This window comes from Fundulus heteroclitus, chromosome 9 (assembly GCF_011125445.2).
Source record: "Fundulus heteroclitus isolate FHET01 chromosome 9, MU-UCD_Fhet_4.1, whole genome shotgun sequence".
Classification (NCBI taxonomy): Eukaryota; Metazoa; Chordata; class Actinopteri; order Cyprinodontiformes; family Fundulidae; genus Fundulus; species Fundulus heteroclitus.
The window spans coordinates 9788881-9808356 of NC_046369.1; the positions used below are offsets into that span (position 1 = coordinate 9788881).

Here is a 19476-nt window from a genome sequence, read left to right on the forward strand (position 1 = left end):
TTAATGCTACACATCTATTTTGATAACCAATGAGACGGATTGACCTCTTGACATTAAAGACAATTAGGGGATGGTGTTTTATTGAAAAAGTGACTAAAAGGCAGCAATTACCTTGAGTTTAGGTGTAATGATGTCTGTAGCTACAGCTGTCTCCCAGGTGTTTCTGGCTGCTTTTGTGGAAAGGTTGGCGTCAATGTTACCTAAATGAAATAAAACAGATGTTAAAACTTTAACCAGAGTCAATATGAACAAATATGTACAAGTTTTCAGAAAGGATAAAATTGAAATGTTTCTGATCATTAATCAGTATAACCTTATTAAATACAAAATACAGCAGTCAAATGATCATATAATTTATAAAGCAGGGAAAAAAAACCTGTGGAAGCAATGACTACCCAGTTGTTCCCCAATTGTTGTTTTTAGCAACCGCTTACATTCCACCATCGCCTGTTGCCAATACTGCATGTGATGTCATCAGCTCAGTTAAAGCTACACACACAACACCCCAAACATCTGTGGCAATATCTGGTGATTTTAATCACGCCTAGCTTCTTCTTCACTTCCAACTTTTTAACAGTTTGTCACCTGCTCTACCAGGTACAAACTGGTAGAACAGGTTAAAAATATAAGGGATTCATGTATCTCTAAAGCAAGACCTCCTCTTGGCAGATCAGATCACATTTGTTTTTCTCTGCTCAAAATATACGTTTTTTTTATTTAAGAGGCAACCTGAAATAAAGAGAACTATGAGAAATGGTCAAAGGAAGCTGAAGAAGCCCTTTAGGGTAGTATTGAAGCAGCAGACTGGGATGCACTGTGCCAGCCATATGGAGAGAACATCAATACCATGACTGAGTGCGTGACTGACGATAATAAACTTCTGTGTAAATAATACCATCTCCACCAAAACAGTGAGATTCTTCTCCAACAACAAACCCTGGATCACCAATGACCTGAAGGAACTACTAAATGAGAAATAGCAGAAGAAGGATCAGTGGAGTGGTGGCTTAGTGGTTCGAGCATTGCGCTTGTGTCCTGGAGGTTAGTGGTTCATTTCCCACAAACTGCCACTCTAGGTCCCTAAGCAAGATCCTTAACCCCAGATTACTCCACAGGCGCAGCACAGTGGCAGCCCACTGCTCTCCAAGGGGATGGGTTAAATGCAGAGAACAAATTTTCTCTGGTCCCCTGCCTGATTTGACCAGTGATGACATGTTTAGCCGCATGTCATCATTCAACCGCTGGTTGTCTAGGTGGTGTCCTGAAAACGACGTGGGCTACATTGATAACTGGAGAACTTTCTGGGGAAAACCTGGTCTGATCCGGAGAGACGGCATCCATCCTACTTTGGATGGTGCAGCTCTTCTTTCTAGAAATCTGGCCAGATTTATTAGTCCTTCTAAATGCTGACAACCCAGGGTCCAGACCAGTAAGCAGAGCCGTAGTTTAACACACCTCTCTGCAGCTTCTGTACTGTTACCCATCCATTATCCTATTGAGACGGTGTCTTTCCCACGGCCAAAACTTAACAGATCAAAAACTTATCTAAAAGGAACAAATCATAAAAACCTAATAAAAATCAATACGGTTCACCTTGAACCTAAAAATAAAACAATTAAATGTGGTCTATTAAATATAAGGTCTCTCCCTCCAAAGACTTTGTTAGTTAACGAATTGATTTCTGATAAACAGATTGATTTGTTTTGTCTCACAGAAACCTGGCTACAAGAGGACTACGTTAGTATAAATGAGTCAACTCCCTCCAATTATTCAAATTTCCACATTCCCAGATCTGTGGGAAGAGGAGGAGGAGTGGCAACCATCTTTCAGTCTGATTTATTAATTAGTCCCAGGCCAATTAATAACTACAGTTCTTTTGAACATTTAACCCTCAGTTTCCCTCATCCAAACTTCAAAGCAATAAAACCTCTTCTGTTTGTTGTTTTGTATCGTCCACCAGGCCCTTACACTCAGTTTTTGGATGAGTTGTCAGATTTCTTATCTGATTTGGTGTTAAATACTGATAAGGCTATTATAGTGGGTGATTTTAACATCCATGTTGACACAGAATGTGATAACCTTAGTGTAGCCTTTAAAACTATCCTAGATTCAATTGGTTTTGCTCAAAATGTGCATAAACCGACGCACTCTTGGCTCCATACTTTAGACCTTGTGCTGACATATGGCATTGATTGTGAAGAATTAACAGTATTTCCTCACAACCCTGTCCTATCTGATCATTTTTTAATAACATTTGAGTTTAATCTAACTGAGTTCTCCATCCCCAAAAGAGGGTTCCATTATAGTAGATCTTTATCGGATAATGCTGTATCAAAACTTAAAGAGTCTGTCCCCTTTTTAATATCCTCCGTATTGCAGAAATGCCCTGTAGATGGCAGCAATGTTGTTTCTTCCAATTCACAAATAGATGTCTTTGTAAACGGTATGACTTCGTCATTGCGTTCTGCATTAGACAATGTAGCTCCCTTGAAAAAGAAGGTGATTATTCACAGGAAGCTGGCTCCTTGGTTTAATTCAGAGCTGCGTTCCTTGAAGCACAATGTTAGGTAATTGGAGAGAAAATGGCGCTCTACACACCAAGAGGAATCCTACCTAATCTGGAAGAACAGTCTATTGTTGTATAACAAGACCCTTCGCAGAGTTAGAGCAGCATATTTTTCATCATTAATTGAGGAGAATAAGAATAATCCTAGATTTCTCTTCAGTACAGTTGCCAAACTTACCCAGAGCCACAGCTCTGTTGATCCATCCATTCCCTTAGCTCTTAGCAGTAATGATTTTATGGGATTCTTCATAAATAAAATTGATTCCATTAAAAATAAAATAATTGGCATCCTCCCAAACATGATTACCTCGTCCTCAGTAAGTGAGGCAGCATTGGAGGAATCCTTAGAACCTGCGCAGTGTCTGAACTGTTTAAAAGCAGTAGAGCTTTCTGAGCTATCTAAAATTTTAGCTTCATCTAAACCTTCTACCTGTATGTTAGACCCAATCCCAACCAAGTTGTTTAAGGAGGTATTCCCTCTGATCAGTGGTCCTATTTTAGACATGATTAATCTATCCTTGGTAAATGGATATGTACCACAGGCTTTTAAAGTAGCTGTTATTAAACCTTTACTTAAGAAACCATCTCTTGATCAAGATGAGTTAGTAAATTACAGACCTATATCTAATCTTCTTTTCTTATCTAAAATTCTTGAGAAAGTAGTTGCTAATCAACTATGTGAACATTTACAAAGTAATGACCTACTTGAGGAGTTTCAGTCAGGCTTCAGAGCTCATCATAGCACTGAAACAGCTCTGGTGAAGGTCACCAATGACATTCTCATGGCCTCAGATAATGGACTTGTGTGTATACTTGTCCTGTTAGATCTCAGTGCTGCATTTGATACAGTTGATCACAATATTCTCCTACAAAGACTTGAGCATACTGTAGGGATTAAGGGAAAAGCATTAGGCTGGTTTAAATCTTATCTGTCGGACAGATTCCAGTTTGTTCATGTTAATAATAAATCTTCCTCAAACTCTAGGGTCACTTGTGGAGTACCACAGGGTTCAGTCCTTGGACCAATTCTATTTACTATATATATGCTTCCGATTGGCAAAATTATCAGACAGCATGGGATTAATTTCCACTGTTATGCTGATGACACTCAGCTATATTTATCCATAAATCCTGATGAATCCAATCAGTTACTTCGACTGCAGTCATGTCTTGATGACATCAAAAGCTGGATGACTTTAAATTTCCTGCATTTAAATTCTGACAAGACAGAAGTTGTAATCTTTGGGCCAGAGTCTTCAAAAAATAAAGTTCTTAATCAATCCCTTAATCTGGATGGCATTAACTTGGCCTCTGGTAATAAAGTTAAAAATCTTGGTGTTGTTTTCGACCAAGACATGTCATTTAAATCCCATATTAAACAGATTTCCAGAGTTTCCTTTTTTCACCTCCGGAATATCGCCAAAATTAGAAACATTCTGTCCAGGAGTGATGCTGAAAAACTAGTCCATGCATTTGTTAGTTCAAGGCTGGACTATTGTAATTCTTTACTATCAGGAAGTCCACAAAATGCAGTTCGAAGTCTTCAGCTGATTCAAAATGCTGCGGCAAGAGTTCTGATGAAAATCAACAAGAGGGATCATATTTCTCCAATTTTAGCTTCCCTTCATTGGCTTCCTGTTAAATCAAGAATAGAATTTAAAATTCTCCTTCTAACGTATAAAGCCCTTAATAATCAAGCTCCATCATATATCAGAGCTCTGATTACCCCGTATGTTCCTAACAGAGCACTTCGCTCTCAGACTGCAGGTCTGCTGGTGGTTCCTAGAGTCTCTAAAAGTAGATTGGGAGGCAGATCCTTTAGCTATCAGGCTCCTCTCCTGTGGAACCAACTCCCAGTTTTGGTCCGTGAGGCAGACACCCTATCTATTTTTAAGACTAATGTTAAAACTTTCCTTTTTGACAAAGCTTATAGTTAGAGTGGCTCATACCCTGAGCTATCTCTATAGTTGTGCTGTGATAGGCCTAGGCTGCTGGAGGACATCAGGGTCTAATTTTCTCACTCTACTGATTTCTACTGTTCTCCAGTTTTGCATTGTATTACATTGAAATGACTGTCGTCATTTCAGCTTTTGACTTTTTGCTCTCTCTCTTTTTCTTCATAGTAGGTACACCTGGTCTGGCGTTCTGTTAACTGTGACATCATCCAGAGAAGACGGCTCACCCGCTACTACCATCTAATGTAGAACAGATTACTAGATCAATGTGTGCTTCTGTGCTTTTTTGTCTCTCTTGTTGTGTCTCTGCTCTGTCTTCCGTAACCCCAGTTGGTCGAGGCAGATGACCGTTCATACTGAGCCCGGTTCTGCCGGAGGTTTTTTTTCCCGTTAATGGGTGGTTTTTCTTCCCACTGTCGCTTCATGCTTGCTCAGTATGAGGGATTGCAGCAAAGCCATGTACAATGCAGACGACTCTCCCTGTGGCTCTACGGTTCCCCAGGAGTGAATGCTGCTTGTCGGGACTTTGATGCAATCAACTGGTTTCCTTATATAGGACATTTTTGACCAATCTGTATAATCTGACCCAATCTGTATAATATGATTGAACTTGATTTTGTAAAGTGCCTTGAAATGACATGTTTCATGATTTGGCGCTATATAAATAAAATTGAAATTTCATTGGAATGTACGTTCCAATGATAATACAGATGATTATTAAAAATAAAAAGATAAAGTCTGCACAGAGCCAACCAACTGAACACATTCTTTTTTTTAAAACCTTTCTCCGGGTTTTTACCAGGGCTTTGAACCGGTTTAAGGAACGAAAACGAAAACCGGGAACTTTTTGTATTTTACAGGGAACAGAAACGAAACCGGAAACGTTATTATTTCTTATGTTCTGGAACTGGAACACTTATTTAAAAATAATGGTAACCGGTTAATACCGGTTTTATTTCGTTCCTCTAAGTTTTCGTTGCCTAATTAACTAAAAAAAAAAAAAAAAAAGTAATTATTTTCCTGTGCACGTTACCATGACGGCTGAGGTTCACTTCCTGTGTGACATCACATCACACATTCGCTGACTGAATGGAGAGAGAGCGAAGTCTCCACTAGAGCTACATATCTTAAATAAGAGGTAAATTACGATCCATCGTTAAGTAAAACGCTCATTCCAAACACAATATCAATAGCTATATTTGTCAAACGAAAGGAACAAAATTAACCGTTCCAGGAACAGTATTTTTTTGTTCTAACCGGTTCGGGAACGTCAATTTATTGGTGGAACTCATAACCGGAAACGTTATAATTCCGTTTCTGTTCGGAACGAACCGATTGGGGGAAAAAAAGCCCTGGTTTTTACAGCACTAGTGGCTAATTTTTCACAAAGTAGGCTGACAGGAAAGGGGGTTGGAGAGAAGGGGAAGACATGTGGCAAAGGACTTCAGGCCGGAATCAGACCCAGGTCAGCCACGTCGAGGACTAAGGCCTCCGTATATGGGTCGTGCTCTCTACCCCTGACTACTTGAGATGGGAGGCTTCATAATTTTACAGTTCATTTGGATATCTTTTTAAACTTTAATAAATAAAAATAATTAAAAGCCTGCTTTTTGTTTTATTTGGTTATTTTTGTGATTTTAGAATTAGTGGAATGATCTGAAACTTCTAAGCAAAAAAGAGAAAACATAAGGAACCTCCAACTGTGTGCATACACCCCCCACCACCACCACACACGCACATACATACATACATACATACATACATACATATATAAACTTAAATTACGCATATATTGGTTTGAACAACTTATATAATGTCTTTAATAGTTTTAATATGACTGTATGATGTACTGCTTACAGTGATTGTCCTGTCCTGCTTCTTGCAGGCATCTGAGAATCAAGTGTGCAGTGGTAACAGCATCATCCGCTCTTTTTGCCAGGGCCTGTGTCAACTGACTGAGATCCTCCCTTATGTGTTGAGCAAGAAATAAATAAACATCTTCCACAGGTGGTTGAATGATCTTCTGGATTGACTAAAAACAGAAATTTGTGTAAAAAACAAACAAAAAAACCCCATAAAAAACATAAAAACTAATCAAGCAGTTTTGCTGGATTTGTTTTGATCTCACATGTAATTTCTAGAAGACAATAATATTGATATTGAGATAATAATAATAATAAATTTTATTTAAAGGTGCCACTCAGTATACTCAAGGACACTGTACAGAACTGGCAATCACAGAGTACGCACGTTTGAACAGATGGGTTTTAAGTTTGTATTAGTGATGGAGAAAAAAGTTTTTTTTAATCTCTCTTACCTCACAGTTCTTTGAGGCGCCGAGCAACATGGCCAAATGTGTAACCAGCCTGACCAGCGTGAATGGAGTCAGAGACATGTTTTTAGTGTCAAGGGCATCCGGGTTGCTTCTCCTCTCAGGGTCTCCAAGGATATGGCCAGGTCTTGTGCAATCCCTAAAACGAGATTTAAAAAAAAAAATATTATTATTATTATTTTTTTTTAGTGATCTAAATAAATAATTATTACCTCTAAAACTATTCTGTGTATTTATATATTTTTAAACTTGTTGAAATCAGTAAATTAACCAGTGTAAATATAATGACTTAATTTCTTTCACAGCAGGATATATCAAAAATCCAGAGTAAAGACTTTCTTTAATTTTTTACATTGGGAAATTATTGACTGGCAAGTAGTCTCACTTACTGCTGTGGACTAACTGGTGTGAATCCTTGCAAAGCAGCGTGATTTTCCCCTCCAACCTCCTCGCCACACTCCAGACATTTTCCTATCTCCATAGGGAGGCCACACTGTAGTAAAAGATAGAAGGAATATTTTCAGCTTCTCATTGCCTATCAACACTATGAAAACAAGATTTACAAAAACAATGTAATAGATTTACCTCATCAACAAAGCATGGGTGATTGTTTCTACACACTGTGGAAAACAATAACAAAGCAAATAATCTACTGGTTTAAAGATCTGTAATATAGGTCATTCCTGTCCATACTTCCTATTTTAATTTTCATTAATTAAATTTTAATTACACAAAAGTCTTTATACGTTTCATTAAAAAGAACTCCACCTCCTGACAGTCTCAACTGCATAATTTTACAGTAGAGTTGAATAAGGCATAATTTAATTTAAACTAGTTTTAATTGTTGACTCAGAAGAAAAATGTTAATTAGAGTATATTATTTAAAATACAATGAAAAATTGACACTTACCATACCAGGTGAGATGACCATAATCTTGATGTATTGCTGCTTGAGCAACAGCTATCATATCATCAGGCATTGTGGGTATAAAAGAGCCCTATAAAATGAAGGGTAGTTAAATTTAATTTTAGAATTATCATTAAACTTTACATTTTAAAGTTTTAGTCGTTAATTTAAATGTTTTATTTATTAGCCAAACAATTACATATCTATAACCACTGACAAAAACAATTAGTTTTAGACATTTTTCAGTTTTTTAGGACAATAGCAACATTCAGAGTAGAAAATAAATATACAAGAATATACCTGCATACTGTCAGGAAGAAAAGCAAGCTGCTTGAGTGGCAAGAGCAAAGCATTGTTTGTGGTGAGCAGAATGACGGCCAGATGAATTGCCAGCTCAATGACAACATTGTCTGCTGGAGTGTGGCTGGACTGGATGGAGAGCGCTCCCAGTGTGTTGCTGATCAAGTCGGACGCAAAGGTTCTCATTTCTTTGTCAAACAAAAAACTTGAGCCCTGGATGAACTCACCAAATGCTTCACATTTCTACAGGGACCAAAAAAATTTTTTCAGCATCAATGAAACAAATGCCTATAACAAAACTATCAGCAACTTTTTCTCAAGGAAAAAGAAGGTCATGGTAAGCCCAAAATTATTTATACAAAATTTTCCACATTGATAGGTGAAGAGGTGAGTAATTGCATTCAAGATTGCTTAAAAACACTGAGCTTCCAGCAATTTATATTAAATTTGACAATGGTTGCCTTTGAAATTTGTCCTACGTTAGTCCCCATGTTTTCATTTGGGACAACTAATGTTGGACATAGTGTAATACATCAAAAATATTGGTTGTATTGCTCAGGCAGAGTTTGTTTTGCAACTTCAATAATGCCAACAAAAAAAAAGGTTCAATGGGCATGAATTGTTTAGATACAGGTACGGTATCAGAGGAGTAGTCATACCTCAGCTGTGGGATGAAGGCCTGTATTTGGAGATCTGTAAAGAGTTGTGACCTCTCGGAAGAGAGCCAGAAGGATAAACACTGTTCGATTTCTTTTTGCTGCTCTGCATTCCTAAATAAGACAAGAGAAAATATCTAAATCAAATAATGTTGGAAATTATTGTAAACAGGACATTTTTTTAAAACTACCAATCCTATGGATTGGTAGCTCAGTTTAAGAAAATATTTGAAAGATGATTGAACTCTAACATAGTAAAGAAATACCTCCAATACTTCTTCTATCTGCTCAACTTCCCCATCCATTAAGGCCTTAGCAGCTGCATCCCTGACTGTTTTGTACTCTTCACCATACACCAGAAACTGGTCCATCAGGCCTCCATCTTCATTCTGCTTACACAACAAACAGGATTCATGCAAAATATGTCAAAATTTCAAATTGTGCAACCATTGTTCGTTATCATATTATAATAAATAAAACGGTAATCATTTCACACTGTGATACTTAAAAAAAAAATATATATATAAATAGTTGCATGTATCATTTAAGACTGGAGGTATGTTCATTTTATGGTTTATAATTTTGTAACAAAGTTCCTAAATCGGTAGGTAACCTCATACCTGCTTCTTGATCTCTTCTGGAAAAAGCCAGCAGAAATCTGCTTGTTTTGCCAAGGACTGGACAAGCTCCACACCTTGGCACTCGCTGATCTTACGAATCAGGTAAACACGGTACCAGTCGTTGCCAGTTTCCTCACAGAGCTTTATCACCATGTTCAGGAAATCATTGTCTACATCTGAGGCCATTTTGCCTAGAATTGTATTGTAAGTTGAAAGATATTTTTATTGGTGCAAACGAACTACAAATCCTTAGAATTTATTTATATCTCACCAGAGAGTTTGTCGCTGATTAACTGGCCAGCCATCGTTAATATCAGGCGCAAATGAGCGACGTACTGCAGATGTTGAATAGACACTGTCTCAGAAATGGAAGCTGCTTCCCTCAAACAGAAGTGGAGAAATTCCATTTCCTCCTTGTAAGGTGGTAGTTCTTCAGCCTTGTTGCTCTCCAGAGCCATTTTCTCCCACATAGCGTCCTGTAAAATGGTTTCACAATCACTTTAACCTCTATTTCCAATTAGCTGCTAAATATGTTTTGATGCAACAATTCTTCAAAGTCGACTAGAAAAATTCTTGTCCAATTTACAGTTTATACAACTGGGTCAACATTACAACAACATTAGGTACTCCAGTCAACATGATTAATTTGACTCTTTATCAACAGAAAAAAAACTAAAGTTGTAAATTAGGTGTAGAATACACCTTTAACAAAATTAGATTTTTATATATTAACTTAAAGTAATGTGTATTTGTGTACAAATCCTATTATTTAATCCTGTTCTAGGAGCTACAGCTATTCCAACCTTCAAAAATCAGACTTTTTGCAAACATGTACGCACTACTGCATACATTTAAGTACTCTGACCAAGGGGCACATGTAACCAAGTTTGTAGAAGGCCTTTACCATAAGATCAAACTGACCTAAAATATTAAATACAATAAAATAATACACATTCCAACAACTAATTCGGGGGCTGTTATTCATTTAAAACAGGGATTAATTCTTAGAGTTGCAACACATTCTTATCTGTTTGTTCATCTAAGGATTACGTGCTGGTAACCTTGTGCATAAACCAGCTCCAGTTAATGGTGAATTATAGCTACTGTTCTCGACAAGTCTCTCCCTGAAAACTTAAAGGAGGTTTTCAAAATATTCTGTCTGGGTTGATCAGAGATTGTATTATATAAGCAATGCCTCTCCCTCTCCCTCTGTTCTTTGCACCTCTATGTTGGCCTGACTTCAGTCTGAATTCTAACTCAATGTGAATTTTAAAATGCTGGATTGTGACTATTTTGCTGGTTTTGAAGTAAAAACATTAAACTATAATTTACACCATGTAATACATAGTCATGACTAAACCTTCACACCTTTTATTTCAGTTTGAACAAATCCTTTGGCAGGATACTAACTAAAAGAAACAAAGTAGAAATGTTTTTACCTCTAAACAGTTGATATATAAGGCATATAGCTCTGATTTATCGCCTTCATCCAAAAATCTGCTGTCTTCAACTGTTGATAAATGCTGCTGCAAATATTCCTGGACTTCATCAAAGCTGAAACAAATGTGTTTATCATTAACTCATACAAACTGTAGACAGTACTAATGTGAAGCTTCAGTTTGCCCAAACTTTAACATCAATCAAAACTCTTGCTGCAAATAAAGTAACAATGTTTGAAACTCATATTAATGGGAAAACAGCATTGATCTCCCAAACATCTTAATTCTCTATAACCATATTAATGTATAAAATGTCAAAACAACAGTGACACATTTTGTTAAATTACCTGAACTTCAGCAGTAGTTTGAGGATTACAGATCGCACAACGGGGCTTTTATCAGGTGACTCATCAAAAGGTGATAAGTTTTTGGTCTGGGCCTCTTTATGTTCTGTTTCATAAAGCATTATTAGTGAGAATCAAGACAGACATAAAAGGTGACATGACAGTTTCTATCCTATAAAATTTAATTTTGGTCAATGGATTAAAACAAGTAAAATGATCAGTAATCATTGTTTTAAAAAACAAACAACAGGTAAAAAAACAACAACATGCACAACGACAGGAATAAACACGAAGTACTGCCCAGGCCTAGTACATACAGCTCCAGAGACATTTTTGCAATGTGACAAATATGGCTAGTGAAAATTTTTGAAAAACATGAGGATTTGTTTAACGATTAAATGTGGAGAAGCTTCAGAAGTGATACCTGTCTCAATCCTCAGGTAAGACAACAGATGTGTTATTACTTCTTTGCTTGGTGGTTTGTTGTCTTTGAAACACACAGCAGAAAGCAGATCAATGAAGAAACCGTTGCAGCGTCGTCTGAAATCTCCATTTTTCTTTAAAGAACCTCTGCAGAGACAAAAAAAATCAAAGGCAATTTAATAGACTGTTGATCAGCTGGGTTTTAGTATTTAGATAAAGTTTACTAAGTTCAGCCAAAGAAGCATTTTTGTGTTAAAAATTTTAAGCTAGACTCATAATAAAAAATTTTTTTTTTCCTGATAATGCAAAATGGTTGTGTCTTTCAGTTTGTATAGAACCACCTTTACCTTAACTGGAGTCTATTTTTAGATACAATATGAGATCATGAAGGTTAACGATTGTATTTTCTTTAATTAAAAACATTGTTGATTAATCATTCCAAAGTTCAATGTTAATTAGAGCTACAAATAAAAAATCCATGAGTTCATGAATTCATGAGTAAATCATATTTAAAGTGGTTTGACTCCACACTATGTAGACCAAAAATATATTTGGCTTTTTGGATGGCCTTAACACTCATTAGCTATGTTTATATGCACAAACTTTCACGATTGGATCAAAATGTATTTGTATATGTATATGGGTCGCATATGGGCAAAAACATTGGATTTGGGTTGCATTTACCTTCAGTGTGAACATAGCCTACGTTATCTTCTGGCCGAAGGTTGTTCTCACTCCCTCCATAAAATAATGCGACTTTGCTGCATTATTTTTCTGTTACTTTACTATTACATGCTGTTTTACGAAAGTTAATGTATAATTTTATCTGTAGGCTAAATGCATGGCATTTAGCCTACAGGCAATGATATTATCTTGTCATTTACTGACCCCACATGCAGTTAATCCGATACCAGTCTAAGCTGTGGAGACACTGGTATTCCTGTCTTCTTAAAGCTCCTATTTAATTGATAATGGTACTTGTACTGTGTTTTTATTCTTATCTATTTATTTATTTCATATATTGGAGCATGAGTCCAGAATAAATATGTAAGTAAGTAACTAAGTCAGTCAGTCAGTCAGTCAGTCAGTCAGTCAGTCAGTCAATTAGTTTTTGGTCATTTCTAATTATCATTATTCATTGTTTGATTGGTTCATCAGTTTGCTGAGTACCCTTTTTCTTTGCTTTAATTTAGTTGAACATGTTAACTTAGTCATAGAGCTTATTGACTCTGCTTGACACTACTTTGACTGTAAAGTTGAGCTATTGTATTATTAAATTCTCAAGTCTTTGAGAAAGGTTGTTTGTGTATATTATGTGTATGTGTGTAGTTTTTACTATTTCAGAAGGCGAGTACACAAATTCACACCTATTCTGCTATAATACCACCTGATTGGGTTATTATTTATAGAACGATGAACAATGTTTGGTAAATCATTTCTGGAATTCAGGTTGGATACCGACTCTTGGTTTAACTGACACAAAATATACCTTTAATAGTTTTGTGCTAATAATCAATTATTAATTACAATTAACAATAGTTGCTGGAATCCTAACATTGATTTCAACCATCGTTGCAACATAACACAATTACATCAAGTAACTGTAATATTTAAAGTAATGCTAAATATATTTAAACTTTGTAATTTTCTTTCAAGATTTAATCTTATTAGGTCTATCAAATATTTAACACTCACCGCATGTCTTCAGAAACACAAAGCTGAAAGCCATTTGGTAACATTTGCCTGCAGGTGGGACAGGATGTCAGTCCAGTGTCCAGACTTTCTTGTATGCATGTCAAGCAAAACATGTGATGACAAGGCAAATCCACAGGCTCCTTGGGCTCGTTCAAGCACACAAAACACTGCACTCCAAACCTATTAAAATTAGATTAAAGTCAATTAAATAAAATTCAATGTAATTATTGTGGAGAATATCTGTCACATTTTCTTGGAAATTATTTGAAATTAATATTAAAAAGTCATTACCTAAAAAGCTGATTAACTGCTGCTTGCTTACAGGTCTTTAGGGTTTCAATCACAGCTTCGAAAGGTTTTGTAGATTTTACATCAGAGTTTCTCTCTAGAACCTTTAATGATGTATTAAAAAAATCATCAATATAACAACAATATCTAAAAGTATAAGCATTTTTTTTGTTCTTGTCACCTATGAAGGAAAACAAGAACAATAATCACTTCATATAACTTTCAAATAACATTCTGAATTGAAAAATAATTATTCAAAAAAGGGAAGAAATACAATAAATGTTACACTGTTAATTTCACTTATAAGTCACACAGCATTTACTCACCCTGCTCAGGGTTTTCATGTGATTTAGGACCAGTTCCTTCAGCTGAAAGTCTTCCCTTTTAAAACCCAGCAGCATGTGCTCCACATAGAGCGAGAGGATGTGGATTCGTTTCCAGCCGTTACTGAAACACATAGCAAATATTTCATATAAAATTAAGTCTAAGATTCTTATTCATGCTTCAGACTTCAATTCTTCTAGACATAGCTTAGTTAAATATCAACTAATTTGTTAACGTTCCTGAACAAACTTGATCATAAATGGTCAATGGGCCCTAAAACACACGCACATAAAAATATAGAACATGTATCTTGCTCTGTGGAGAACACCAACATAACATAGAATAACGTACCAAATAACTCCACTCATCTGATATTATGGGCCTTCTAAGGATGAATTTTCATGATTTGAATTTTTGTCTTAGTTCTAGTCTTATTTTGGGTTTCTATATTAGGTTCTGGATTGGTTTAGTTTAGTTCTTGTTTCCCCCTCCACTTATTCTGTCAGCCTGTTCTCTCTGTCAGTCACTTCACTTCCCCTGATTACCTCCACCTGTCCTAGTTAATTACAGTCACTTGGTTTCACCTGTCCACCTGTCTATTTAAGCTTGCTTCCCCTGTCACTCCTTTGCCAGAATGTCGCTTTCCTCACGGTGCAACTTCCAGGTATTTTCTGTCCTGCCTGTTTATCTGTGCTTTTGACCTGTGTTCTGTTTCCCGGTTCTGAGTCTGCCCGACCCCTGTCTGGATCCTGTTTGCTGCCTGGATTAGCACTGATTTGTTGCTGGAGTTCTGCTTGGTTTTGCCTTGGATTATCTGCCCTTGTACCTGACCACTGCCTGTCTGTAAGTCACCGAGTCTGCTAACCCTTGTCTGTGTCTGAGTTGCCAGTTACTTGGATCTGTTTTGGACTGAAGTCTCTGAGTCCCTGGTCTGGACTGCCACTGGAGCTCTGCCTTTGTCCTGGATTTTTGCCCTGGTCTGTGTCTGCTCCCTGCAGCTCCCATTGCCTGTCTCCCCCCTGGACTTTCCCAAGGACTGTCTGTTTATGTTCAGTTAATAAATCACCTCATTATTTTCTATTGTGTCTGGCTGAATACTGGGTTCTGATTCATAATTCATTACATGAATAGGCAAACCCAGGAAACCCAAAATATTTTTTGTCACATATATTTTGAAACGATTTACTACTGAGAGATCCTTTTTAGAGAAGCACTCTAACCTGTATTTCTTTTTATGCAATGCTTTTAAATGTTTTACATATTGAGATTCAAATCAAAGCTTAGATGTTTTATGCCCATGAAACCCCCCAACCCCCTAATTTGATATTTCCTCTTGGTTAGTTGTTCCTTTTAATTTTAATTGGTTACCGACCAGTTTGTATATGTCTTGTATTCATTTTAGATTTATTTTTATATGTTATTGTGTGTAGTGTTATAACTTTTAATGATTGCACCTTTATATTACAGGTACTCCTAATTTATTGTACTGGTTTATTGTACATTGACAAAAAAGTTATAAAAGGAAAAAATGTAATAAAATGATAAAAAGCAGGCTCGCCACCAAGAGACAAACCATGACATGGCAAATAATATTATTTTAACATTCATTGGAAGAAAAGCAAAAGGATAGACATATGGACTCTATTTCAAAGTCTCTTAACATCTCAGAATAAGTGTAGATTTTTTTTTATCTCAATTAATAATATAATGTACTTTTCATTTGGGACCCATCTTGTTCCTTTTATACATACTTCCACTAGGTCAGATAATCAGTAAATTCAGTGACATATCTTATCATCTGTATGCAGATGATATTCAACTTTATTGCTCATTTAAGGACACTGAATTTCATAAATTGTCTTCCTTAACTAACTGTCTGGCTAGTATTAAACAGTGGTTAAGTGACAACTTCTTGCTACTAAATTCAGAGAAAACGGAAACACTAATTATCGCACCTGAATGTAAAATCCCTCAGATAAAGCAATATATTGCTGACTTAGGCTCGTCTGTTCAGCCGAGCCTCAGGAGCTTAGGTGTTGTTTGATACAGCGATGTCCTTGGAGAACCACTCCAAACAATTAGTTAGAAACTGTTATTTCCAACTAAGAAATATCTCCAAATTAAGACCATTGGTGTCAAAGGGTGAGTTGGAAAGGATGATTCATGGTTTTATCTCCTGACGGTTGGACTATTGCAATAGTCTTTTTACATGTTTGAGCAAGAAGGAGCTAAAATGGTCTTCAGGTTGTCCAGAACTCTGCTGCAAGGCTTTTAACTCACATAAACAAAAGAGATCACATTACCCCAGTATTGGCAGCTTTGCACTGGTTACCGGTCCAGTATAGAATCCAGTTCAAAATTCTTGTCCTTACTTTTAGAGCCCTGCATGATCTAGCTCCTCCCTACATTTCTGAGCTGATAGAACTCCATACTCCGACCCATAGTTTGAGGTCATTGGGCCAATCATTGTTAGTGGTCCCACACACTTATTTTAAAACTAGAGGGGGTCGCTCATTCCAGGCAGTGGCTCCGAGGCTGTGGAATGTTTGCCTCTTTCTTTACGTTGTTTGAATTCTGTTGCTTCTTTTAAAAAGCAACTAAAGACGCTGCTATTCAAGCAGGCTTTTAATTAGACATTTGGTTTTTATGGTTTTGTTTGTATATTTTCCATTTTGTTTTATAATGCTGTATAAGTATTGCTGTATACTGTTTTTTGTATTTGTATTTTACTGTGAAGCACTTTGTGATTTTTATCTGAGAAAAGTGCTATATAAATAAATTTTACTTACTTTTCTATACTGACAACTACGGCTATGGTGAAATGCTGTCTGCATGGCCTCTGGCTGCTTTGTATATTATTATAAATTTCCTGATCATAACCGGTATTAAGAGAAAGAAAAATTAAAGTGCAAAATGTGACTTTAATCACCTTAAAGGAGTGGTTTAAAATTCAGATCTTCAAGTGCTGGTGTCCTGCAACTTTTCGATATGTCCCTTGCCTACACACCAGAATCAAATGGTTAAACTGCCTCACCAGCATGCAGTCAAGCAGATGCATCTAAAAGTTGCAGGACACCGGCCCTCGAGGACTGGAGTTTGAGACCACTACCTAAAGCACAGGTGTCAAAATCCAGTGCTCAAGGGCCGGTGTCCTGCAACTTTTAGATGTGTCCCTGGTCCGACACGCCTGAGTCAAATAATCAGGTAATTAGCAGGACTCTGAAGAACCTGACTGCAAACTGAGGAGCTAATTGTGCCATTTGATTCAGGTGTGTGGGACCAGGGAAACCTCTAAAAGTTTCAGGACACTGGCCCTCGAGGACTGGAACTTGACACCCCTGACCTAAAGAGTATTTCAAACTTTTATTTACCTTAGATATTTCCCTTTAAATGTTATTGTGTGTTTATGCTGATTCTTATTTTCATTCTGTAACGCTTCAGCTTCTCTGTCTGTTCTGGCTGAGCTTTTTGCCCTGAATTAACTGTCACGTCACTCTGCCTGCTCTGCTCCAGTCATGTTTAGCAGTAACACCGGCAGCGGCTCTGACTACTGGAGTCTGTTGAGAAAAATATCTTAGTCAGGCAGAAGGTATGTCTCCTCTCTGTTGCTGGGTAGAATAACACATGAAGTTTTATTGCAGGAGGGGGTAGCTCAGAAAAGGACAGTTCCTTTGTTTCAACAGATTCCCCCTTCTCCTGAAAAAACATGGGAGGGGACTCAGCCTTTTAAAATGTGTTCAGACTTGTGAAAAAATTCTGCATCGCCATGAGGGCAGCTTATAAATACTACAAATGGTAATGTGATACTCTCTCCATATTTAATTCCTAATAAAATAAATATGCATATTACAATGTTTTACCTCTGATCAACGTATTCCTCATTTACTGCCAAATCTGGAACTGGGGTAAGATGGGCCTTCAATAGATATGCAGGAGCAGGCCGTGTAATTATATCAAACAACAACAAATGGTGCCGTGACCCGGATTTGGCTGTAAGTAAAGAGACATTTTGACTTTGGGCACGAAGAAGTAATCATTTGCAGCACCACATGGTCAACCCGAACAGGTATAGAGATTTTTGATTCTCCTTTGGCAAAATGTTAGACACTTAGGCTAAATTTTTATATGGTGCTGTAGATGAGAAGCTTTCTTCTCAAAATATCAGAGGTTGAACAGAGCTATTAGTATGAGAGGATTGAATGGAATTTATGTTGAAACCAAGAAAAGACTGAATGGGATTTATGTGTACGTCTACGTCAAAAAAGGTAAAATAAGATAGAAACGATAAAATAGAAATAACAGTCGAGAAACTTAAATGGTGACTGGAAGGCAGAAGGCGAACACATAGCGGGCGCAAACAAAGGAAATTGACCAGTTCTTGACGTATTTTTCTTCTTTAGATAACGTATCACAAGATTTTAAGAGTAAGTTGATGGTTGATATCGGGACATAGGCACCAGCAACCCCCGCGACCCCATGTAGGATTAAGCGGGTCAGAAAATGGATGGATGAATGGATGTTCACACATGTTTGTAACAGCAGAAAGCTGCTGCTGCTGCATCGACTCCGCTTCTCCCGGCCCCGTCTAGCGATCGCCACCTCCCCTCCGCCGCTTTTTCAGTAGAACAATGACTAGTGCAAAATTAAGTTGTATTTACCGGAGATGAAGTGTAGACTGCAAATTCTGTCGGGGTTTGATGGCTCCCCCAGTCGATAGGGACTGTGTGCCTGGGTCCTTCTTCTTCATTGAAAATATCCATTTCTTTCTTCTTTCTTCGGTAAACGAAAGAAACGTACATCCGACGATTTGGAATGCCTCTGTGTGCAACCGGGAGCACAACAAGTCGTAGGCATTGCTTACATTTCGAAAATAAACTAACTAAAAGCACACTCTAATTCACCCGGTTTGTAATGGTAGAATGCGAGAACAGTCCTCTTTTTGCCTACACGCCGGACCCGGAAGTAGCGCGGACGTCACGCGTGAACTACCCTATAAGAGAAGTACTGTGGAGCAGATTACATTTGGTTAAGTAAAAGTGTTCATTATGGAGCAAGAATCTGGCTAAGATATAGGTAAAAGATAAGGAGAATTTGGAAATCATTGGAAAAAAGGTTGATGCATTAATGATGTTTGTTGAAGTGCAGGAGAAGTTTTAACGGAGAAAAGTGATTTGAGGTGCTACTAGCAGCTGATGGGTGAGTTAACATTGGAGAGAGCACGGCCGGCTGAATCTTGGTGAGTTTTGGAGAAAATTTTATTTTAAACTGTAGCCTAAAAGTTAGAAAGAGGTTAGAAGTTTGGAAAAGTTGTTGGCAATTTAGGAGAACATTAAACATCTGTTTGAGGCATTAAAAATTGTGAAAAAATAAAAAAGAGGAAGATACCTTTTGTAAGAGCACAATTTTCATTAGTGTCATCTATTGCAAAATAGCATATTAAAATGCCTAAATGAGCTTTTACACTTTTATAAATAAAATATAATTTGCGATTATATAGTGATTAAAATGTTTTTATTGTTTAATAGCTATAGTTATAATACATATATATGAATATAATACACCAGACGTATATTTAGCTGATTAACAGAGAGCAGGAAATAGCACAATATCGGCTTCTGCTCAGTGCA

General features: G+C 37.0%; 1 protein-coding gene across 1 annotated transcript in view; it reads right to left on the minus strand.

The window, feature by feature from the left end:
- The window catches only part of LOC105938291 (E3 ubiquitin-protein ligase rnf213-alpha), a 106286-nt gene that overhangs the window by 9478 nt on the left and 77332 nt on the right, over positions 1–19476 (minus strand). The window contains exons 42-58 of the mRNA XM_036141658.1: positions 13852–13972; positions 13529–13629; positions 13238–13417; positions 11544–11689; positions 11123–11225; positions 10776–10890; positions 9608–9812; positions 9337–9527; positions 8983–9105; positions 8720–8830; positions 8061–8303; positions 7764–7851; positions 7439–7473; positions 7243–7346; positions 6839–6992; positions 6379–6553; positions 112–200 (exon numbers count right to left, since the gene is read on the minus strand). Coding sequence (XP_035997551.1) covers positions 112–200; positions 6379–6553; positions 6839–6992; positions 7243–7346; positions 7439–7473; positions 7764–7851; positions 8061–8303; positions 8720–8830; positions 8983–9105; positions 9337–9527; positions 9608–9812; positions 10776–10890; positions 11123–11225; positions 11544–11689; positions 13238–13417; positions 13529–13629; positions 13852–13972 — 2284 coding nt within the window. The remainder of the gene's footprint in view (positions 1–111; positions 201–6378; positions 6554–6838; positions 6993–7242; positions 7347–7438; positions 7474–7763; positions 7852–8060; positions 8304–8719; positions 8831–8982; positions 9106–9336; positions 9528–9607; positions 9813–10775; positions 10891–11122; positions 11226–11543; positions 11690–13237; positions 13418–13528; positions 13630–13851; positions 13973–19476) is intronic.